A 24,813-nucleotide genomic window follows, 5' to 3' on the forward strand; every position below is an offset into this window, starting at 1 on the left:
GATTAATAGTCTCTAGTCCTTGTGACATGTTGCTCTTGTAATTTATCCATTTGTTCCTCCACCTTCTCTTTTGACACCTCAGTCTCAGACAGTACCTCATCTTCATTATGTGAAAAGCATTTAGGTAGGTATTTCCTCAAAATCCTCTGTAATGAAAAGTGATGCAAAGTGATCATTTAGCATCTCTGCCATGTCTTCATTCTCCTTATTTAATTATTCAGCAACCTGGTAGTCAGCAGATATATGACATCTCCTACAGGCTTCCTGCTTCTAATATACTTGAAAAATATTTTGCGGTGTGTTCCATCTTTGTCTAGTACAATAGTTAAAACTTTCTAGAAGTGAAGTTTATTATAAAAATACTGGTATTAACTTAGCTGTTTTACTGGATTGCAAGTATAGAAACAAGATTCTTGTAAACTGATCATTAGCCATTGATTGGTCTCATTCACTTCTCTTAGCAATTTTTCCCCTTCAAATATTAGTACACTCTTTTTTTGTGGGGTGTTTGGTGACATTTAATTAAGCAATAAGATATAACAAGAGGTGAATTTTGGTGTAATCATTTGTACCTGTTTCTTTGGGTGTGTTCCTTTAATTCACATGGAACATAAATGAAAAGATCTGAAAAATTAAATCCTTAAAAATATTTTTGTATAAGACTGTCAGCCTGAAGATTGTAATATGTTTCTTTCCCTTCCTCCTAACTTGGCTGCTGGGCTCAATAACATTTCAGAAGTCCTCTGTAGTTTAACTTACAATACTAAACAGGGACTATTTAAATATTATTTAGTGGTAGTAGTGTTTAACATGTATGCTGTGGTAGTGCCTAAAGGTCACAATCAGGTTGGGCCCCATAATAAGTGACTGTCTCTGCCCCCAAAGAGTTCTGATTTAGCATTGGAAGTGAAAATAAAGGTATGTCTACACTACCCACATTACAGCACAGCAGCAGTGTGATGTGGGCAGTGTAGACATGCCAGCGATTTAAAAACCAACAACACCCTGAATGAGCGATGGTAGTGTTGTCTATACTGGCACTTTTCAGCGCTAAAACTGTTTTTTCACACCCCTGAACGACAAAAGTTTTAGCACTGAAAGTGGCAGTGTAGACACAGCCTAAATCTTTAAAGCTTCCCACTGTACTGTGAAGCAGTCAGTCTGCAGCAGAAATGTTGCTTTTCCCTTTGAAGTTCAGCTGTCTGCAAGTACTGTTGTTAATTGTGAGCAGCTTAGTTTCCACCGGTGGGAAAGAGATGAGCAGCTGCTTTTGAATTGTTTTATATTAAAAACAACAGCGACCTAAATTGGGGAGGGAGGTATATTAAAGAAACTCCAGTACCTGTCAGGCCATTATAATAATCTAACAAAGGGGTAAAAAGCTAAACAAAGCCCGGGAGAAATGAGGAAATAAGAGTTGAGGCAAAATTCCTCTGTTGACACCATTCTCAGCAACTTTGTTTTTATTATGTTGTTTAAGGAATAGATGTTACCCTGTCTTTTTAGTCATGATTCTAAATAATTTTTTTATTTCTGCATAAGATAAATCCTGCCAGTAATGTTGTTGTTATTCGGTAGTTTAATTCTGTTCTAGATTTGGTGTAATATAGTGGAGCCCTGTTATGGTAAAGTACTTTTCCTCCCTCAACAAAAAAGTCAGTCAGGATTTCTTTTAGGTCTTATCAATACTTCAAATAAAGTAGTGTTAGGGGATCCTATTAGAGTGTGGCTCTTCACAGCAGTTAAAATTGTTCTATTTACATAGCATAGGCAGAACATAGCCATGTCTCAAACCCTACTACAACATGTGGGGACATAGTTAAATACATTTAGATTCTGGCCGAACTACAGAGATAAATCCATTTCAGCCATGGCAAGGAATGTCCATATTGTAACTAGATCCTATGACACAGTTGTAGTTGCATATGGAGCCTCCATGCCTCCCACTTTACCTTGATGGTGGTGGAAGGAGCTCTCTCCATCCCTTGATATTGTAGGTGCAATCTGCTGTTTGAGTCTGAAAGTCTGTATTGTCACACCCTGCTATGAGCCAACTGCAGCAAGACATGGAGCCAGAAATTCCTCCTTTATCTCCTCCTCCTCAGTTTAGTGGCAAAGTTTTTTCTTCTCCCCTTCCCTCAGCAAGAGCAGAGTGGGAGGGGGAAGATGATAATCCCTTTGGAATGTGGAATTTGACACCTATCTAGAAGATAATTGCTGTATTATAGGGAGTTAGCACAAGGAACCCAGTTTATAAGTGAGAAAAACTTCTCTGGGTGAAATAAATTCTCTCTCTGGCAGACTAGCACCTGTGTGGGGGTGGGGAGACTAGCAGCTGTACAGTTGGATCTACATACTAGCTACAAATATGTACTCACTGGATCCAACATCAGCCAATCTAGTGTCCATGAGTTTGCAGATATTGAGATGAGAGCAGGTAAGCTAGGCTGCAGTTCATCTGTAGTCACTAGTGAATCATTTGCTTCAAGCCCCTTCACAGAGTAGTGAAGTATCAGAGGGGTAGCCGTGTTAGTCTGGATTTGTAAAAAGCAACAGAGAGTCCACGCGTCTGACAAAGTGGATGGATATTCACCCAGGAAAGCTTATGCTCCAATACACCTGTTAGTCTTAAAGGTGCCACAGGACTCTGTTGCTTTTTACAGGACTCTTTGTTGTTTTTCACAGAGTAGCTGCATTCAGTGTCTCTGTAGGATTCAGGAATTTAATTTGGGCAGATTCTGTTACTCTTAGGTACATCTAGATTAAATTTTGTTTTTGTTTTTTTAAAGCATGTGAGTTAGCTGCATTACTGAGTTTTAAAATCTGGTTGAGGTGATAGTTCATCTCAATTGACACATATTAAAATATAACTTTCCTGTCTACACTGCAATTCTAAAATATGGTGATTAAAATGTGTTAGCTAACATGATTTAATAAAACAGTCTTTATCTATTCTAGACAACATATTTTACTCATATTGAGTAACACTTTACTCTAAAAATAGCTCTCCATTGATTTTAATAGAGCTGCTGAAAGAGTAAGGTACTTTTCAGCATGTGTAAAGGGTATGAGAATTTGGCCTTTTATAAGGAAAGTGAAGCTTTGCAGGAGAATGAAAGTTTGTATAAATATATTGTAGAAATTTGGGACTTTCATGACATTTAACAATAGGTGGAATTTTGCCATAACAGAGTTTCTTCTTCGAGTGATTGTTCACATCCATTACACATTAGGTGTGCGTGCGCCACGTGCACGGACGTCGGAAACTTTTTCCCTCAGCAGCTCCCGTCGGGCCGGCAGGGACCCTCCCCCCCCAGCCAGAGCAGCACCCCGCTCTAGCGTATATATATCCCTGCGGGCCCGACCCTCCCTCAGTTCCTTCTTACCGCCCGTGACGGCGTTGGAACAACTCGGTCTCTCGCTTGAGTGTCCCTTAGCGTTAGTTGTTATTCTTAGCAGTTATCAGTTCTTTAGTAGTTAGTGTTAACCTTAGCAGTTATCAGTTCTTTAGTAGTAGTTAAACTCCTTTGTGTTAGGTGTTTGGTCAATCCCGACACCGGCCCTGGGCGGCGGGGCATGCCGCACGCCCAAGGCTTCAAGGCTTGTGCCACATGCCGCAAGCCTATGCCAATAAGTGGTCCCCACGACTCGTGTCTCCGTTGCCTGGGGGAAGCACACCAAAAAGAGCGCTGCAAGATCTGTAAGGCCTTCAAGCCCAGGACTAAGAAAGAGAGAGACTTTCGCCTTAAGCAGCTGCTCATGGAGGCTGCATTACAGCCCTCCACTTCGGCACAGCAGGCTGCGGCACCATCAACTTCAGTGCGGAGTACCCTGGCATCGGTTCGTGATCCGGCACGGCGGGGCACCCGAAGCCTACGGCACAGCAGGACCGCCCCCGGCACCGGTCATCTTCGCTGGCAAAATCGAAGGGCCAACCCAAGGCCCGAGGACGCTCCCCACATAAGAGGGCAGCGCTCGTGAAGACCTCGAGTGCACCTAAGGGCGTGGCGGCCCCAGGGCAGATCCCGGTGCCAGTGGCTCCGGTGCCGAAAGGCCCGTCGAGCCCCGGGAGAGGTGCATCGAGTGAGGAGGAAGGGCTGGAGGAGCTTTTGGAACAGCCTCCACCCCGGACACGTTTGAGGCGGCAAAGGACCTCATCGTATTGTCCGTTGAGGGCCCCCTCCAGGCCAAGGATAATCCGCTAAGACTGCCATCCAGAGGCAAGTCGGCAATGGTACGCCCATCACAGTCACCATCTCGGCACCATTCATGGTGCCGATCCCGGTTGAGCTCCGCCTCGGTGGACTCCCAGCTATCCTCGGCGCAAGAGGGCCGCACAGCTGTCGGGCCCGAATAAGCGCCCGGCACCAACCCAGCAGCCCTACTCGAGTAGGCACCAGGACGTGTCAGCCACGCAATCCCCAAGACCAACCACTCGCAGTCGTTCCCGGTCCCGAGGTCGTCGGTACCGGTCCAGGTCGGCAAGACGCTACTCCCGGTCATGGAAGTACTACTCTCCAACCACGGATCGGCACCATCCCACGGCACCACCGTGGCCATCCAGGTCACCATCTGTGGTTTCAGAGGCAGACTCGGGCCAGTCCAGCAGATTTATCCACAGGGCACCAGCTAGTAGGGAATACGAAGCTGCTTGGCACCCACAGTGGGGCCAGCCAGGACAATGGCCATTCTGGACCCTTCGGGTCTACCACCAGCAAGGCCCCTCGTCCAGGACCTCGAGATCTGGCCCTTCGGGGCACCGGTCCCGCTCCCCGCAGGGGCGCCCTTCCTCTCGCAAGGAGGCCACGGTCTCCAGACCACCCGAGCGAGAAAGAGCCGACTCAGCACCAAGCCCGGCACCGTCTCAGATACGGCAGACCCCAGAGGAGCGCCCAGTTGGTGAGGAGTTGCAGGAAGAGGACGATGCTCAGAAGGCCCTAACCTCTTCCTCCTCACCAGATGAAGCAGTGGCGGGCACGACAGTGTCCGGCCCTCCCCCGATTGACCATCGGGCGCACCAGGAACTGCTCCACTGAGTAGCCCTCAATCTGGGGTTGCAGGTGGAGGAGACAGTAGAACAGGAGGACCCCATGGTTGACATCCTAAGCCCAGAAGGCCCCTCCAGGATCACATTCCTGCTCAGAAAAACAGTACAATCTAACTATAAGACAGTATGGCAAACACCGGCCTCCAGTGCACCAACTGCGAAAGGCGTAGAGAGGAAGTACTTCGCCCCCTCCAAAGGGTTTGACTTCCTCTTTTCTCACCCAACACCCTGTTCGCTGGTCGTCTTGGCGGTCAACGAACGAGAGCAGCATGGCCAGCAAACCCCGGCCCCCAAGGCCAAGGAGGTAAAGCGGTAGGACCTATTTGGTAGGAAGGTCTACTCGTCTGGGGGCCTCCAGTTGAGGATCGCTAACCAACAAGCAATTCTGAACAGACACAATTTCAATTCTTGGGCATCAGTCTCCAAGTTTAAGGACTCCCTGCCCCAGGGTTCACAACCCGAGTTCGCTGCCTTAGTGGACAAAGGGAAGGCAGTAGCCAAAACCTCTCTGCAGGCCTCACTTGACTCCGTGGACGCAGCTGCCAGGACAGTCGCGTCAGGAGTGGTGATGAGGCGCTCAGCATGGCTACAGGCTTCTGGCCTTCCCCCAGAGGTGCAAAACACTTGCAAGACCTCCCGTTCGAGGGGTCAGGCTTGTTCTCAGACCAGACGGATGCCAGATTACATAGCCTCAAAGACTCTAGAGCAACCCTCAAGTCGTTGGGAATGCACACCCCAGTGACTCAGAGGAAACCCTTTAAGCCCCAACCACCGCAGAGGCAGTACCACCCTTGTCCTAGACAGGAACCATACCGCAGAAGGGGCAGGGACAACAGGAATAGACGAAACAACACGCTTAACCAGGGCCAAAGCCAAGGCCAACGCAAGCCGCAGCCGGCAAATAAGCAAGGGTTTTGAAGCTGCGATCGAGGACAGCGTACCGACCCTTATACCGGATCCTCCCCTATGTTTCAGGGACTGCTTGTGCCATTTCTACCGTGCTTGGTCCAGTATAACATAGGACTGCTGGGTCCTTCGCATGGTGGAGGCGGGATACACCCTTCAGTTCTCCTTGCCCCCTCCCTCCCACCTCCCATCCCCATCCCTCTTCAGGGACCCCTCTCACGAGCAACTCCTTATGCAGGAGGTGCAGGCCCTCCTCAAAGTAGGAGCAATGGAAGAGGTCCCTCCGGACCTAAGAGGGAAAGGGTTTTACTCCAGATGTTTCCTTATTCCCAAAGCAAAAGGGGGCCTCCGTCCTATTTTGGACCTCCGCAAACTAAACAAATTTTTGGTCAAGGCATGTTTTTGTATGGTCTCCCTTGGCGCTATTATCCCGTCCCTGGATCCGGGGGATTGGTACGCTGCCCTCGATATGAAAGATGTGTACTTTCACATCACCATCCACCCTGCCCACCGGCGGTTCCTGCGTTTCACCGTCAACCAACACCATTTCCAATTTGCGATCTTACCCTTCGGCCTAGCAACGGCCCCGCAAGTGTTCACGAAATGCATGTCCATGGTGGCAGCCTTTCTTCGAAAAAGGAAGATGCTGGTATACCCGTACTTAGACGACTGGCTCCTCGCGGGCAGGTCAGAGGACGAGGTCCACTCCCACGTGGCACTGGCGTTACGGGTGTTCCGCAAGCTTGGCCTACTGGTCAATGTACCCAAGTCCTCATTGATCCCCACTCAGAGACTGGATTTCATAGGAGCAGTCCTGGATTCGGTGGTGGCACGGGCAAGTCTTCCAGTTTCCTGGTTCCTGGCCATCCAAAAGGTTGTAAGCTCCATCCAACAGTTTCCCACAACCACGGACAGATGCTGTATGCAACTCCTATGGCACATGGCAGCTTGCACACACGTAGTCAGACATGCCCGCCTAAAACTCAGACCGTTACAGCTGTGGCTAGCCCAAACGTATCGCCCCAACAGAGACCCTTTGGACCTAGTAGTGACAAACTAGGGTGTCGAACTCCCTCCGCTGGTGGCTCGATCAGCAACAAGTTTGCGAAGGGGTCCCTTTCGCCACACCACAACCCACCCTGACGTTAGTGACAGATGCGTCAGACCTGGGCTGGGGGGCGCACCTAGGGGACCTACGGACCCAGGGCTTATGGTCCAGGGAAGAAAGGTTGCTCCACATCAATCTGAAGGAGCTAAGGGCAGTTCGCTTCGCCTGCCAGTCCTTTCATGCTACCATAGAAGGCCACAGTGTGTCAGTTCTGACAGACAACACTACTGCCATGTTCTACATAAACAAGCAGGGCGGGTCCCGATCCTCTCCCCTCTGTCACGAGGCGCTCCTCCTATGGGACTTCTGTATAGCCCATTCAGTCCAACTACTGGCAGCGTATCTCCCAGGGGTCCAAAACGGGTTAGCAGACCGCCTGAGCAGGTCGTACCACATGCACGAATGGATGCTGAGAAAGGACGTCCTGCATTCAATCTTCCAGATGTGGGGGTTTCCCCAGGTGGATCTCTTCGCCACCAAGGACAACAGCCAATGCCCTCAGTTTTGTTCATTCCAGAACCAAAGCCCGGGCTCATTGGAAGATGCCTTTGCGATTCAGTGGGGCGGGAGCCTGAGGTATGCCTTCCCACCATTCCCACTCATCCACAGGGTCCTGCTCAAGACCCGCAGGGACAAGGCGACAGTCATCCGCATCGCACCGGCGTGGCTGCGCCAGCATTGGTTCACGACCCTGCTGGAACTGTCATTGACCGCCCCTTTTACCCTACCGCTCCATCGCGACCTTGTCACGCAGGACCGGGGTTCCCTACTCCACCCGAACCTACCGTCGCTACACCTCATGGCATGGTATCTCTCTGGCTAACCGATACGGAACATAGGTGCTCCCACCAGGTCCAGCAAATTCTTCTTGGTAATAGGAAGCCCTCCACAAGAGCGACCTACCTTGCCAAATGGAAGAGATTCTCCCTCTGGTGCAAGCATAATCTCATACAGCCTCTCCGGGCCTCCATCCCATCAATACTGGACTACTTGCTGCACCTCAAGCATCAAGGGCTCGCCCCCGCCTCAGTTAAAGTGCATCTGGTCGCCATATCGACGTTCCACCCAGGAGAGTTGGGGGTTTCGGTATTCTCAAACCCCACAGTAGTTCGATTCCTCAAGGGGCTGGAGAGGGTGTTTCCCTACTCGCGCCCGCCGGTCCCTGCATGGAACCTTAACCTGGTCCTAACTAAACACATGAGACCGCCCTTTGAACCCCTAGCCTCTTGCTCCCTCATGCACCTCTCATGGAAGGTAGCGTTTCTAGTGGCCATCACATCGGCTAGGAGGGTATCAGAATTGAGAGCCCTCACTTCGGATCCCCCATATACAGTTTTTTATAAGAATAAGGTGCAACTGAGGCCGCACCCCAAATGCCTTCCTAAGGTGGTCACGCAATTTCATATGGGGCAGGACGTTTGTTTACCCATGTTCTTCCCTAAGCCCCATATGGACCCAAGCCACCGCAGCCTGCATACCCTCGATGTGTGTAGAGCCTTGACTTTCTATCTGGAACGGACCAGGCCATTCCGCAAGTCGACACAACTGTTCATTGCCATTGCGAAGAGAATGAAAGGCCAGCCTATCTCGGCTCAACGCTTGTCAGCCTGGATTGTGCTTTGCATCCGCACATGCTATGAGCTCACCAACGTACCAGCCCCGGCGATCAGGGCTCATTCGACTAGGGCCCAGGCGTCCTCGGCGGCTTTCTTGGCGCAGGAAATCTGTAAAGCGGCCACCTGGTCGTCGGTACATATGTTCACAGCCCATTACGCAATCCATCACTAGACCAGAGAGGACGCGGTGGTCGGCAGGGCTGTGCTTCAATCAATTGTTCCTTGACTCCTACCCTCCTCCAATGGTAAGCTTGTGAGTCACCTAATGTGTAATGGACGTGAACAATCACTCGAAGAAGAAAAAACGGTTACCTACCTTCTGTCACTGTTGTTTTTCGAGATGTGTTGTTCACGTCCATTACACTTCCCACCCTCCTTCCCCTTTATCGGAGTCACCGGCAAAAAGGAACCGAGGGAGGGTCGGGCCCTCAGGGATATATATATGCTAGAGCGGGGCGCCGCTCTGGCGGGGGGGGTCCCTGCCGGCCCGACGGGAGCTGCTGAGGGAAAAAGTTTCCGACGTCCGTGCATGCGGCACGCGCACACCCAATGTGTAATGGATGTGAACAACACATCTCGAAGAACAACTGTTACAGAAGGTAGGTAACCGTTTTTCCCTATAAATGGGTACCCCATATTACATGAAATCTCTTCCCCTGCCCCTCTCATTCCCTCTTAAAAAGTAACTCGCAGGCATAGGTGCTGGAACTAGGGATGCTGGCACACCCCCAGCTTGAAGTGGTTTCCATTATATGCAGGGTTTATAGTTTGGTTCAGTGGCTGACAGCACCCCCACTATACAAATTGTTCCAGCACCACTGCTTCGATATATGCCATGCCTGTGTTTTCATCTGGGAGAACATTTACAAGTATGTTATGAAACAGACTATACCATACTAGACATTATAGTGCAAGTAGTGGGATACCCTTTAATTACAGCACTGCAAATAGCAACATTTACTTTGCCGTATTGTATATGTTAATACAATATGCCTACAGTTAAAAAAAATTCTTGCTTTCTATTGGATTTTAGAAAAGCAGTTAAAATTAATGTTTAATTAATCTTGCCTAAGAAGAAAAAACTGAACGTCAATGAAACCTACACAACAGGCATCCCCTGTCTTAAACAACCACTTTAAAGTATCCCCAAAGTGTCCCTTTGTTCTTTCTTTAAAGGCCCATCTCTACTTTGCAACACATTTTTGTTGGTCCCTTTAATTGTCAGTTAAGACATGTTTCAGTGCTTAGTACGTAGTCTTCAGCTATGGCTATATTGGATTACATTATTAGAGGCAGGAAAAATTTCTATGTAGTAGATGCTGTTCACACATATAACAATGAGCCCACCAGTCCCTGAGTTGAGCCTTTTAGGTACTACCACAATACAATTCATCATCATCTAGGGTGACCAGATGTCCCTATTTTATAGGGACAGTCCCGATATTTGGGTTTTTTTTTTATATGGGCTCCTATAACCCCACTGCCCCTTGTCCCGATATTTCACACTTGCTATCTGGTCACCCTATCATCATCATAATCAATATATATATATATTTTTTTTTGGTTAAAGAGGAACACAATCCCTATGTGGTACTTGCTCTTTGTGAACCCTTCTGGTAAGCTTGTCTAACATTATTTTAATGGAAAGCTTACTTATTCCAAAACTGAAATAAATCAGTCTCTCTTTTTATACTATGTGGATTGTTTTTATAGCTTGTTTTTTCTGAGTCAGGTGTAAATTCCTGCAGATAACATTAAAATGCCCCCTTGTGGTAAGTAGTGGTATCTCAAATCAGTTGCATTGCCCAAGTTTTAATATTTTCCCTCTTATAAAATGATTGAGTTAAAGTATATGTAACAGTTATGTTACAAGGCTGTTTTGAGATCCCTATTATACAAAGATATTAAGAATAGTAGTTTCTATCATACCACCAAATTTCCTCCCTTTTGTGTTCAGACCAGTAATACTATTTGAATATTTTTTTTATAATTTCATTTTGTTTATGTATAAACTTATTCATATATTCTCGTTCATTAGCCCATTTGTTTATAAGCCAACCCACCAAAATGGATAGGTAAAAATAGCAAAAACTGTATGACCCTTTCATAAGCTGACCCTATATTTCAGGGGTTGGAAAACTTTGGCTCTTGGCCCATCAGGATAAGCCGCTGGCGGGTTGGGACGTTTTGTTTACTTGGAGCATCTTCAGGCATGGAGCCCCTCAGCTCCTTGTGGCTGGGTTCGCCGTTCCCAGCCAATGGGAAGCGCGCCACTTCCCGCAGCTCCCATTGGCTGGGAACGGCGAACCGCGGCCACAGGGAGCTGAGGGGCTCCGTGCCTGCAGACGCTCCAGGTAAACAAAACGACAATGTATTAGATATTCAATTCAATGATTCCATAGAGCAGGGCTCGGCAACCTTTCAGAAATGGTGTGCCAAGTCTTCATTTATTCGCAGTAATTTAAGGTTTCATGTGCCAATAATACATTTTACATTTACAGAGGCTGGCGGATGGAACCCCAGACTGGCAGCAGGCTGAGCAGACCGGCAGCTGGGACCCCAGGCTGGCAGCGGGCTGGTCTGGGGTTCCGGCCACCAGCTCCTGCTAGCCAGGGTCCCGGCCGCTGGCCCCGCTCAGCCCACTGCCGGCCCGAGGTTCCATCAGTCTAGGCTGGCAGCGGGCTGACGGGGCCGGCGGCGAGCTGAGCCACTCAACCCGCTGCCGGTCTGGGGTTCTATCCGCCGGCCCCACTCAGCCTGCTGCCGACCCGGGGTTCTGTCCGTCCAGGCCGGCGGCGGGCTGAGCTGGGCCGGTGGTCGGGACCCCAGGCTGGCAGCAGCGTGCCACAGTAAATCAGCTTGAGTGCCGCCTTTGGCATGCGTGCCATAGGTTGCCGACCCTGCCATAGAGTTTAAAATCATCAAATTTTGATGTAGACCCGTTTATAAGCTGACCCCTGCTCTTTGATACGTCACTTTTTTACCAAAAATATTCGGCTTATGAACGAGTATATACGGTACTCTAAAATTAAAAAATCGGACTAAGGAAAAAAATATCATGGAACTGAATGAGAACTATTAAGCCTCAAAGATTCTTTCTATCCTAAAAAAGGCCCAGTCCTTATAACTTCATATCTTCAACGAGAATCTTTACTATTTAATCAGTTTATACTCTGGCACTACTCACATGCCTAAGTTAAACAACTACTTAATTTGGGGGCATATGTGTATATTTTAGTTAATTGTAAAACCAATGTTAATCTTCATTGATGGTAAATATTCACAGCAATCCATTTTTAAATAAGTCTGCATGATAAACCCAGATGGTGTCCCATTATTTGAGCACAGTCTAATTTGAATCAGCAGGCAAAGCTTTTAAATATTGTAATTGACTGCAATAAGTCAGCTTGACAAGATTGCAGATATGCATACTGAACTATTGAAAAGCTTATAAACAAAGAGTTAATATAATGTGAATGGCAGTTGTTTACTATTTATTATTTAATGTACATGCAGGACAATATCTACTTTCAAACCTATAATTTAAAATACCTAAAAGATTTTTATAGCTGTTTTAACAAAACAAATAAAATTGATTGTATGCTGAAAACTTCTAAACCAAGTTTCAGACAAACAAGTTGTAACAGGAGAGTTACTGAAAAACAGTTTTTACCCTGACCTATTGTTCTAACATTGTTAACAGATATCGTTATATTACATAGAAGACTGTGGGATCAATGATTTCATATTTCTGCTTGCTAGTCACATTTTAAATGTTCTCAGTACAAGTGCTGGCTGGTCAGAAAGAATCCAGGAAGGAGAATATATGAAAGACAACCACATCTGTAATACAAGGTGCTTGACAGCTTAGTACAGTAATCTGTTTGGATGTACAGAGAGTTTAAACAAGTAGTCCACGTTAAAGCCATTGGGATCAACGCATCAAAAGGAAAAATAATGCTTAAAATTTTAAATAATTGGATTCAGCCAAATCAAATTGCTCTTTATTGGTGTTTAGGGATAATGGACATGTACACACACTCTTGGAAATTGTCATAGTTACATATGGAAATTACATACATTTTCAGTATGTAATGCATATGTTTGTTCATAAGAGCAAAAGTGTTAGCCAGTATTGGATCAAAGGTGGTATTGCTACTTTAACATTAACCAAGCAAAAGCAATTACAGCATTTTTTAATTTTATACTTTTTAGGTGGTTTCAAACACCATCACAAGTTTTTTATCATGCAGCAACTGAACATGGAGGAAAAGACGTCTATCCAGGGCAGTGCTTATGGGAGGGTTGTGAACCTTTCCAGCGGCAGAGGTTTTCCTTCATTACCCACTTACAGGTACATATTTTCTCACTATTCTTTTGTAAAGTAAAATGTGGAATTTCATTGAAAAGTCTTCAGGTACATTTTTTTCCTTTTCCTAAACAGGATAAGCACTGCTCCAGAGATGCTCTACTTGCAGGATTAAAACAAGATGAACACGGACAAGCAGGAAATCAGAAACCTTCCAATAAGTAAGAGACATGATCCTTGTTACTGATAGAGAAAATAGAGTCAGAAATCACTGGAAGAAGGTTGTATATTTATAATTTGATTTATCAGGTGTTGTTCTAGATGGAGCAAAATACAGTAATCGAATATGCAGTGATGCATAAAATATAAATATAAAATAGGCAAGAGAAATGAGTGATTGTGACATCTGAGAGAAAAAGTCATATTGGTCATGTAAAACATAGGTGAAAAAGCCACATTGATGTTCCAAGAGCAATTGAGGGTCCTGTGCCCCTAAACGTTAAGAGTCATTGATTAAAGGTAAGCGCCCATCTTCAGTAATGGAGACAAACGCTATCCTCACTATACTCTCCAAGTTCTCTCGCAGCCAACCAACATTATCTTTTTGATTATAGTGGATCAGCAGCTCTGATGTAGTTAAGGTTGAGAGTTACTTACTGTTTAAAAGACTACAATTCTAAATGCTCGAAAAGCCACATACTGACATGGATTATCTCAAAATTTGCTATGCCTTGTGGAATAACTGATTGAACTAACCTCGTTATCTCCATACTGATTTATACCTGCCTCTGGACATTTCCATTACTTGCGTCTGATGAAGTGGGCATTCACCCACGAAAGCTTATGCTCCAATACTTCTGTTAGTTGTAAAAGTGCCACAGGACCCTCTGTTGCTTTGCCCAAATATGGGATCTTTTGAACAAAAAGTTGTCAACATAAAGCCCCCTAAAAACCCAGCATTTTACAAAATCATCTGACCCTCTCCAAACTGCTCCAGATTTATCATAGTTACTGCACTCAATGCCCTTTTGGAGCATTTCAGGTTCAGTTAGGAACTCCAATTTGGTATGTCAGGTAAAAGTCAAAGTTCCCCTGAGCCAGTGGCTGTTCGAGTTGGCTCTTCATGTGGTTAAGTCATGTCAGTTTCGTAGACAGCGATACACGACGACTAGAGAGTGAAGGTGCCAGCATCATGTCCAACCATATTTAACTGCTCTACCCTTATGGATCAAGTACCCATTTTGTCGCTGGGTAAGTTGGAGATGGCTTTTCAGTACGAGATTGATCAAGAATCAAACCTATGACCTTCAGGATTGTAGTTGAATGTGTCAGTTGCTCAAGTCAAAGATAATGAGGTGCACATGTGTAGCAAAATTATAGCTTTGTTAACAGTCAAAGGGTTTCCAGGCAGTCTGTTGTCACAGTAATTTGGTGGCTCAAAGATGTATTTTGGTCATGGAATCTATATAGTACCCAGGCACCGAGTTCAAGCCCTATCCTTGCAACTGTCAGAGAATGTCTGTTGTGCATATTCCTTACTCTCTGCCTGCATTCTGTAGGGGCTTGTTCTGGAAGTTTTTCTCTGAGACCAGAATTGCTGAGTTAGAGCAATAATTGAAAAAAGCTCAAATTTACAGACAGTTTCTGCGTTTACATCAGACTGTTGTCAAAGAAAATAGTATTAATTAAACAGAGGAAAGATCAACTACTTTAGGAAGAAGTTAGGGTAATGAATATGTAATGAACCATGAAACTGAGTGTGATCAAAGGAAACCCATGTCATTTAGTTCAGGGGATCCTGATACACAGCCCCCCTAATATGAGCTGCTCAAACATTTCCAGATTCTTATAATTTTTGGGGGGGCAAAGCAAGGGAATATTGGGGGGTCAAAGCAGTGAGGAGGAATGTGAGTGTGTATGTGTTGGAGCTGTGCAGGAGATGTGGAGGTTGGGAGAGTGCAGCGTTAGGGCTTCTGCCCCTTTTGCCTTATAGTTGTGCTCTGGCACACCTACAAAGGAGCCAGCATGCCCCAAGATAATGGCCCACATTATTGCAAGGAATTGTTTAAACATCGTTTTTTGAAAACTCATTGCCTTCGAAGAGACCTCTGCTGTCTGGAAGCTCGGAAGTGCTCACTGAGCAGAACTGTAAGGAGGGAAAGTAGGGCACCTTCCCCTCCAGTATTGTCTTGGTGGGAAGTGAAGCCATCTGTGCCCTTTCTGGTCCCCTATAAGCACCCCCACACAATTCTTCCTAAGGCCAAGAGAGGGGGCTCCTGGCCACCCCTTTCCTCCTCTGCTCCCCAACCGGGGCAGGAACCTAGAAATCTCCACCTTCCCCAGGTCTACCCTTCCTTTAATGCTGATGTTTCTAAAGGAAAATAGGTGGTCAGAGCAGTGCAGGAAGGTGTAAGGAGGAAAGGAGGGGTCTGAGCTGTGCAGTGAGGATGTGAAGGGCTTTAGTAGTGCTCCCATAGACCTCTCCACCTCCATACTCTCTTTCTTGTCTCCCTGCTTAAAACATTCCCCTACAGTGCTGAGACCAGATGGGGAGCTGGGAATGAGCATGTTCAATGCATGGCACAGGCATATAGTGCAGAGAGTGGAATGAGGAACTGAGAAAGGGCATGTTTGGTGCATGGCACAATGCAGAGCACTGAGATCATAGTTAGGAGCTGAAAACAGGCATTCTCAGAGCATGCATTTCACAGACCCAGAAGCTCTGAGAGTGGAAACACCTACTGAGTTGAATGGAGCAATTCACACCTCTCAGACCTATTATTTCAGGCTGTCTGCATCTCTATGGGTGTTCTTATTCAGCTGAAAATATCTCATTGACATGAATGGGCCACTTCATACCTCTCTGACCCTCTTGTGCTGCAGAGGGATGTGTAGAGATCCTTCCCCATACACTGACTAGCCCCAGATTTGGGGAAGGACGGACTCTACATATCCACTGTCATGCCCCTTCCTGCCTCCAGCTGGCACATGTGCTCCTCATAGCCCCCACCACCACCACCCAGGGCTCTTCCAAGCTTTCCAGAGACATGGAATGACAAGGAGGAGTGTGGAGCTGGTGTGCACATGGGGGGCTCAGAGCAGCAGGGGGCAAGGAGTAGGTGGTTAAAGCAGTGCAGTAAGCATGACTGAGCAGTGATGAGGAACATGAGGTGGTCAGAGCAGTGAGGAGAGATGCTGCGATGATGTAGCAGTGCAGGGAACAGTGGGATGGGAGCGGGAGAAGTCTGAGGTTTGCAGTGGAAAAATAGGGAGACTTTCAGCTCTGTACCCCCAAGCTCCTCACATCCATTCCCACCTTCCCCTTTCAAAAATATTCCCAATGACTCCATGCTAGTCAGTAAACTGTTCTTGTGTCTTCTCGACGGATCCTTCACCTGTGGAGAGGTGGACTAGAAGGGATAACTGAGCTGTGCTGGACACAGGGTTTACTGTTTTAAATGGCATTTGGGTAGCCGCCATCCCCATTCATTTTAAATCTTGGCTGATAACGCATACCTTCAAACAGTCATCAGAAAGCTAGCCTGTTCTGAAGTGTACTAGTGTTGATTAGTTAGAAAGCTACTTTTCCTTTACAAATGTCATCTGTGAAATACAGTGGTTCTCTGGGAAAGGTGTATTTTCTCACCTTCACCTAACTAATCCTGTGGCACTTGTGAGCCATGGGTTTCCCCTGTTGAGCCAAAAGGCAGATGACATGAGTGTTGAGCACTGAGAACTCCTTTACCTGTGAACTCCAAAGAGGTTAAAAATAAAAACCTAGCAAGAGTAACTGTCTTGATAAATATAAATGTGCTAGAAAGCAGCACATAATGCTTTATACCTATATCTTTTCTTTATCAATGTAGGCAGCCAACTGCAGGGGGTAGCACCTCTACTCCTAGAGCACAGAAGGCTATTGTGAATCATCCTAGTGCTGCCCTCATGGCACTAAGAAGGGGATCAAGAAACCTTGTCTTCAGAGATTTCACAGTAAGGAGCATTTAGATTGTGTATTTGAAATTAATGGTTGACTGATTTGTTTTTAATATGATTTTCTTTATTTTTAGGATGAAAAAGAGGGACCAATAACTAAACACATCCGATTAACAGCTGCCTTAATATTAAAAAATATTGGTAAATATTCAGAATGTGGTCGCAGGTGAGCAATCTTGTAATTCTTCTAATGCCTTCTAATATAATACAGTGCAAAAGATGTTGCTTCCATGCTGTGTTAATACCTTTTAGGTTCCAGATGACAGACGGATTTTATATTTAATAATTTTAAAACCAATTTCCAAATAGGATTCCACTGTCCTGTGGCTACCTGATTAATATGTTAGCTTTATGTAATACAAAATTACATAGAGGTGATGACATAAAGGAAAGTGTAAAGTGAGTGAAATGGCATTTGAAACTAATTTCATCTTGTACATCTTGCACAAACTGAAGTAAAACATCTAATTTGCCAAAATGGATGATGATACAACAGAGGAACAGAAGAGGTTACAAAATTGTTTCTCTCTGTTTGCAAGCTGTTAAGGAGGCAAGGTGTCCTCCAATAAATACATTAGGAGAAATGATGTAACCTTGTGTAGTTTATCCACATGATTATATTTGTTTAGTAGGTCGACTAGAAGCATAGTTATATTAGAATCTCTAAGCGGGAAGATTACAAGATCTATATCTGATGAGATGTAGACCTAGTAATTCTTACTTTAGAAAGCAGTAGTGAAATTGAAGACTGCTTTTATTAGCCCAAAATAGAAATGCCTCTATTTTAAAAAGTATATTTTAAAGAGTTAAAATAAATAACTGGATAAATTCATGGTGGTTAAGTCCATCATGGCTAATGGCTATTAACCAGGACAGGTAAGGAATGGTGTCCCTAGCCTCTGTCAGAGGGTGGAGATGGATGGCAGGAGAGAGATCACTTGATCATTGCCTGTTAGGTTCACTCCCTCTGGGGCACCTGGCATTGTCCACTGTCGGTAGACAGGATACTGGGCTAGATGGACCTTTGGTCTGACGCGGTACGGCCTTTCTTACGTTCTTATGTTCCTTTCTTATGAGTTATTAACATAGTATATAGTTAATTATTTTGAACTTTGCTACTCTCTGCCATTTTCAGAAGCACAACCTCTTGATCTGTTTACACTATTTGGTCACTTTCATGGGCACCAAGTATACTTTATCTGTGCAGTAAGTGAGGTCCAATATTTTCAAAAGTGACCAGTGATTTGGGCTGCTTCAATTTTTGGGTGAGACACCTTAAAGGGACCTGTTTTTGTTTGTTTTGTTGTCAGCAAGTGAATGCTCATCAAGTTCTGAAAACCCAGGCCCCTTTAAAATGTCTCTTGTTGTCCATAACATCTTATCCCAACTTGAAAAATATCTAAATGATCTTCTACAGGTTACCTATTTATTCTTCTTTGAGTACTTGCTCATGTCCATTCCATTGTAGGTGTGTGTGCTTGTCACATGCACCAGTGCCAGAAGTTTTTCCTCCAGTGGTATCCATAGGGGACCAGCTCTGGCGCTTTCTGGAAAGGCGTGCATAGTACCGTTATAAGGGGCGCCGCCGGTTCCCCATCCCTCAGTTCCTTCTTACCACCAGTGACGGTGCTGGAACATCTCCTTGCCTCAGCAAGCTTTCCTTCTCAACTGTGCCTAGTTGTGAATTTTCTTGTATATAGTTGTTAGAAAGTTTGAGTAGTGTATTACTTCCCTTAGTGTATAAGTTAGAAATAGTTAGTCCCCTGCAGGACTTAGCCTAGGGACAGGGCATGCCCAAGTCCCAGGGCTTTAAGCCTTGCGACCGCTGCAAAAAACCTATGCCTGTCAGTGATCCCCATCAAAGCTGTCTTAAGTGACCCACATGAGCAACAAGTGTCGCACTTGTAAGAGTTTCAAGCCCTGAACCAAAAAGGAGCAGGACATTCAACTAAGAGCGCTCCTTATGGAGTTGGTCCTCGCACCGGCCTCAGAGCTGGCCAGATTGGACAGTGCTCCAAGTACCGCAGCTTCGCTGTGGAGTGTGCCGCCGCCACCGGCCTCTGACCGGCGTGGATCCCCATCCCCTGTACCAGCTAAAAAGCAGAGAAAGCCCGGGAGAGGGCGTTCTCCTACATCCCATAAAGAGAAGGAGCGAGCCGGAGGAGAGCAAAGACCCGCATGGGGCAGCCCCCCTCTGGACAGTGGCCAGGCTTCAGCACTTGTTGAGCTCCCTTCATGACCTGCCCGCCACCCCACAAAGCAGCAGAGGCAGTTGGCACCTGGCAGTGCTGTCCATGCCGGAGGCCTTACAGGCCTCTAAGGACATATTGCCCCTTCCAGTGCTGCCCACGACGATCAGCTAGGTGCCCCGTTCGAGGGATAAACCTGCTCTGGGACCTTTCCAGCAGTCCCCATTGGTGTGGCACTGCTCACCGTCGCAGGGAGTGCCCCACCAGAACAGCGCCACCAGCTTACCTGTCAGAGTTCCCCACATCATTCCCCGGACTCTAGACAGCATTCCCCGGGATCCTGATGTCGTTCACCGGCTGTCTGGCACAGACCCATGGAGGCGTGTTGCCAGTCCCCGGAGTCCCAACACCAATCCCTGGAGCAGCGTGGTTGATCTCCAAGCTTGCGGCACCACTCCAGAGAGTCCAGATGCTGGTCCCCAGAGTCCAGTCACCAGTCTCCGATTTACCAGTATGGATCCCTGCAGGCAAGGCATCAATCCTGTGAGCCGGGATGTCGATCCTCTCGCTCCCGATCCATGGAACGGCACTGCTCTCAAAGCATGAGGCGTCGATAGCCAGGGTATGGTTGCTGATCCGCCAAATACACCGCCAGTCACCGGAGGCGCGGCACTGGGCGCAGTCTTCCTGGTACAGGTCACCGGTGGAGACCCATGGAGAGGGCCGACGGGATCGGGGTGGGCAGGCAGCATTGGCACCGTCCTGATCCCCCAAATTTGTCTCTTCCTCCTCTGGCTCAGAGAGTGAGGAGAATGATTTACCACCCACTGGGGGCATCAAAATTCTCATCAGGACTACCAGTGCCCGCATGGCCCCAAGGTCAGTGGCCAACTCCCTGGCAGCTATGGAACGCCTAGGGGTTTCCCCAGCCATCACAGGGGTACCAATCAATCTCAAGGGCATCTGAGAAATGGTCAGCAACAGTCTCCCAGCCACCTCTGGACTCGGAAGCAGAGTCAGACCAAGGTCCCCAGAGTCAGCTAGCCCCCGCTGGGGCTCCCCTGGCAGAGGCCATGGAGGTGGCAGATCCACCCTTACCTGCCTCCTCATCCTCTTCACCTGATGAGACAATAGCAGGACCTTCACACACCGTCTCCCAGGATAATATAGAAGCCCACCAGGAGCTTCTTAAGAGGGTGGCTTTGAACCTGGGGTTAGAGGCCGAGGAGTTGGCGGAACCCTCCGACTCCCTGTTTGATGTTTTGAGTGCAGCAGCCCCTTCCAGGGTGGCATTACCCATCCACAAAGGAGTGGTAAAGCTGACAAAAGCCTTGTGGCAAACCGGGATCAACTCCTAAGAATAAGAGGCAAAGAGGCTCGATTTCTTTGGCAGAAATATTTATTTGACGGCCAGCCTCCAGTTAAGAGTGGCCAACCATCAGACCCTACATGGTCACTACGACTTTAGCATTTGGCAGTCCATGATCAAGTTTGCAGACTCGCTGCCAGAGGAGCCCAGGAAGGAGTTCCTGGCTATCCTGGATGAGGGCAGAGCTGTGGCCAGGGTAGCCCTCCAAGCGGCCTCAGATGCTGCGGACACCACGGCCCGGACCATGGCTTTGTCCATTTCCCTGAGGCATGCGTGCTGGCTGCAGTCATTGGGCCTGTTGGTGGAGGTTCAGCAGTCCATCCAGGACCTCCCTTTTGATGGGTTGGCGCTGTTTGCGGAACAGACAGCAAATTACATGGCCTAAAAGACTCTAGGGCTACCTTGCGCTTGCTGGGCCTTTACATGCTAGCTCGTGCGAGAAAGTGGTTCAAACTGCAGCACTCCCACAGGTTTGGGGACCAATCCCGAACAGAGCCCTTCCACAGAAAGGCTAGTAGCTACAAGTGCCAGCTTGGCCAACAGCCGGCACCCTCAGTTCCCTCGAGCTCTACCCACAACCAACGGGGTAATGAGCAGGCATTTTGAGGGTGCGCTCAAGGGCGACCTTCCAACTTGTGTACTGGATCCAGCCAGCACCCCTGCTTTTTTCCAACCATCTGTCTCCCTTCCTCATGGCCTGGGCTTCTATAACATTGGACCAGTGGGTCCTCAACACAGTAGCGGGGGGTACACCCTCCAGTTTATTTCTACCCTGCTCTCCCTCCCACCCCACCTCCCTGTCCCTCTTCAGGGACCTGCCTCTTGAGTATCTGCTCGCTCAGGAGGTGAAGGCCTTCTGCGAATGGGAGCTGTGGAGGAAGTCCCTCTGCACTTAAGGGGGAAAGGATTTTACTCCTGTTATTTTTTTATCCCAAAGGCCAAGAGGGGCTACATCCCATCCTCGACCTGCAGAGCCTGAACAAGCATCTCAAGAAGTTGAAGTTCTGCATGGTCTCTCTGGCCTCCATCATTCCTTCCCTGGCTCTGGGAAACTGGTACACTGCCCTCAACCTGAAAGACGCTTACTTTCACAGATCGTTCTTTCACGGACACTACATTTCGTAGTTGGGACCACCCACTACCAATTTGCAGTGTTCCCCTTTGGCTTAGCAACAGCGCCACAGGTGTTTATGAAGTGCATGTCGGCGGCGGCCTACCTCAGATGTCGGGGTATCCAGATTTATCCATACCTCAATGACTGGCTTATCAAGGGACGTTCCAAGGTCCAGATCCAGTGCAGCATCTAGACATTGCAAGCCACTTGTCAAGCTCTAGGTCTGTTGATAAACCAACAAAAATCAACATTGGTTCCGGTTCAAAGAATAGAGTTTATTGGAGCGGTCCTCAACTCTACGCGAGCCAGAGCCTTCCTGCCAGAGGCCAGGTTCAGGGCAATGTCAGATCTGATTGCCAAGGTCATGGCTCACCCACTCACTAGCGCCAGGGTGTACCTCAAATTATTGGGGCATGTGACTGCATGCATATACGTGGTTCGGCACGCGAGACTCAGACTGCGCCCCCTCCAGATGTGGCTGGCATCAGTCTATTCCCCGGCCAGGCATTACGTGGACAAGTGCCTCACGATCCTGCCATGGGTACTTACTTTCCTGCAGTGGTGGTCTGACCCAGCGCTGGTGTTGGAAGGTGTGCCATTTGCGAACCCACGACCCATGGTCTCACTGATATCTGATGCTTGTGACCTCTGATATGGAGCACATCTCGGTACACTGCGAACGCAGGGGCTTTGGTCAAGAGAGGAGCTCATGCTTCACATAAACATCAGGGAGCTCAGAGCTGTCCATCCAGCTTGCAGGCTAGTCCTTCCCCACCTTTCCAGTCGGGTAGTGCAGGTGTTGACAGAGAACACGGCCTCCATGTCCTATGTCAACAGGTAAGGGGAGCTCTTTCGGCGGCTCTGCCAGGAAGCCCTTCACCTGTGAGACTTCTGCATCCAACATGCAATCCACCTAGAAGGCTCACACCTCCCCAGCATCTGGAACATGCTAATGGATCGCCTCATCAGGTCCTTCTTCTCTCACCACGACTGGTCCCTCCACTTGGAGGTTGTCAGGATGCTCTTCCAGAAGTGGGAAGCTCCCCAAGTGGACCTGTTCGCCACCAGGCAGAACAGAAAGTGTCATCAGTTCTGCTCCCTGCAAGGCCCCGGCAGAGGCTCACTCTCCGATGTCTTGGTCAGGAGACCTGATGTACGCCTTTCCGCTGATCCCGCTCATCGGCAAAGTCCTCCTAAAGATACAGGGGGACAAGGCACAGGTCATTATGATTGCCCCAGCATGGCCTCGCCAGCATTTGTGCAGTATGCTCATGGACCTGGCTGTAGCACCCCATGGGCACTTCCCAGCCGCCTGGACCTGCTCTCACAGAATCATGATTGGTTGCTGCACCCAAACCTCACCTCACTCCACCTCACAGCTTGGATGCTGCGTGGCTGAATCCAGAGGAAGAAGCTTTCTCTAGTCAGGAACAGCAGGTTCTCTTAGAGAGCAGGAAGCCCTCCACCAGAGCAACTTACCTGGCAAAGTGGAAGCGTTTCTCATGCTGGGCAACAGAGCCGAGTATCTCCCCAACTCAGTCATCTCTGCTGTCCATTCTGGATTATCTGCTTCACTTTTAAAGCACCAGGGCCTTGCCTTCTCTTTGATCAAGGTTCATCTGGCAGCTATATCAGCCTTCCACCCTTGCATCCAGGGTAGATCAGTATTCTTGCATGACATGATGATTAGGTTCCTGAAAGGCCTTGAAAGGCACTTTCTGCTGGTCCGAGACCCAGTCCCCCAATCGGACCTCAACTTGGTCCTCTCCAGCCTCACTGGCCCACCCTTTGAGCCTATGGCTTCTTGTTTCCTTTCCCACATGTCGTGGAAGTTGCATTCCTTGTAACTATTACCTCGTCAAGATGTCTCCCCAAAATTAAAGCCCTCACTTTGGAGCCTCTGTATATGGTATTCTACAAGGGCAAGGTCCAACTGCAGCCCCATCCGGCCTTCCTGCCAAAGGTGGTGTTGCAGTTCCATGTCAACCAGGATATCTTTCTCCCGATGGTCTGTCCAAAGCCTCACACAACCAATGAGGAGAGGCAGCTGCACACTAAATGTCAGATGCGCCCTGGCGTTCTACCTGGAATGCACCAAGCCCTTCTGCAGATAGACCCAGCTCATTATCACAATAGCTGACAGGATGAAGGGCCTTCCAGTGTCCTCTCAGAGGATTTTGAATTAGATCACCATCTGCATCCGTACTTGTTACAAGTTGGTGCAGGCTGTGCCTCTACCGATAGTGAAGGCTCACTCAACTAGGGCTCAGGCATCTTCAGATGCCTTCCTAGCACATTTCCCTATCCAGGACAACTGCAGGTAGACAACGTGGTCTTCGGTACACACGTTCACAATGCATTACGCCATCACCCAGCAAGCCAGAGATTACACTGGATTTGGCAGAGCTGTGCTGCAATTGACTCATCCATGAACCCCTACCCATCTCCGGTAGTACTGCTTGGGAGTCACCTACAACAGAATGGACATGAGCAAGCACTCAAAGAAGAAAAGATGGTTACCTTTCGTAACTGTTGTTCTTCGAGATGTGTTGCTCATGTCCATTCCATGACCCTCCCTCCTTCCTCTGTCGGAGTTCCGACAAGAAGGAACTGAGGGAGGGGGGAGCTGGTGGCACCCCTTATAGCGGTGCATACATGCGCCACTCTAGAGGGCACCAGAGCCAGTCCCCTACGGATACCGCTGAGGGAAAAACTTCCAGCACCGGTGCATGTGGCAAGGACACGCACACCTACAATGGAATGGACATCTCGAAGAACAACAGTTCCCAAAAGGAACCATCTTTTTCCTAACCCTAAATTGTCTGTCAGAGCACAGCACAGCAGTTGGACTGAGCACTGTGGAGTCCCTAGAGCAGTGGTTCTCAAACTTTTTTTTCATGGACCACTTGAAAATTGCTGAGGGTCTCGGCAGACCACTTAATGATCTTTCCAAATGTTGTTTATACCGTTAGCTAGCTATTGTAAAGTGCTTTGGATAAAAGCACTATATAAAAAAACCTTAATAATAATTTAATTTTTTTTGTTCTACAAATAAAAGCACACAACTCATATTTTAATATCAATAGTCTTACCTTTCTAACGTGATGGATATGCCCTCTCTGCCCCGCTATGGCAGCCCCCGAGCTGGGGCTGGGAAGGAGA

General features: G+C 47.7%; 1 protein-coding gene across 1 annotated transcript in view; it reads left to right on the top strand.

The window, feature by feature from the left end:
* Positions 1-24,813, top strand: part of ARID2 (AT-rich interaction domain 2) — a 166,616-nt gene that overhangs the window by 138,728 nt on the left and 3,075 nt on the right. The window contains exons 17-20 of the mRNA XM_034769978.1: positions 12,893-13,031; positions 13,122-13,207; positions 16,853-16,976; positions 17,054-17,145. Coding sequence (XP_034625869.1) covers positions 12,893-13,031; positions 13,122-13,207; positions 16,853-16,976; positions 17,054-17,145 — 441 coding nt within the window. The remainder of the gene's footprint in view (positions 1-12,892; positions 13,032-13,121; positions 13,208-16,852; positions 16,977-17,053; positions 17,146-24,813) is intronic.

This window comes from Trachemys scripta, chromosome 1 (assembly GCF_013100865.1).
Source record: "Trachemys scripta elegans isolate TJP31775 chromosome 1, CAS_Tse_1.0, whole genome shotgun sequence".
In the NCBI taxonomy this organism is placed as follows: Eukaryota; Metazoa; Chordata; order Testudines; family Emydidae; genus Trachemys; species Trachemys scripta.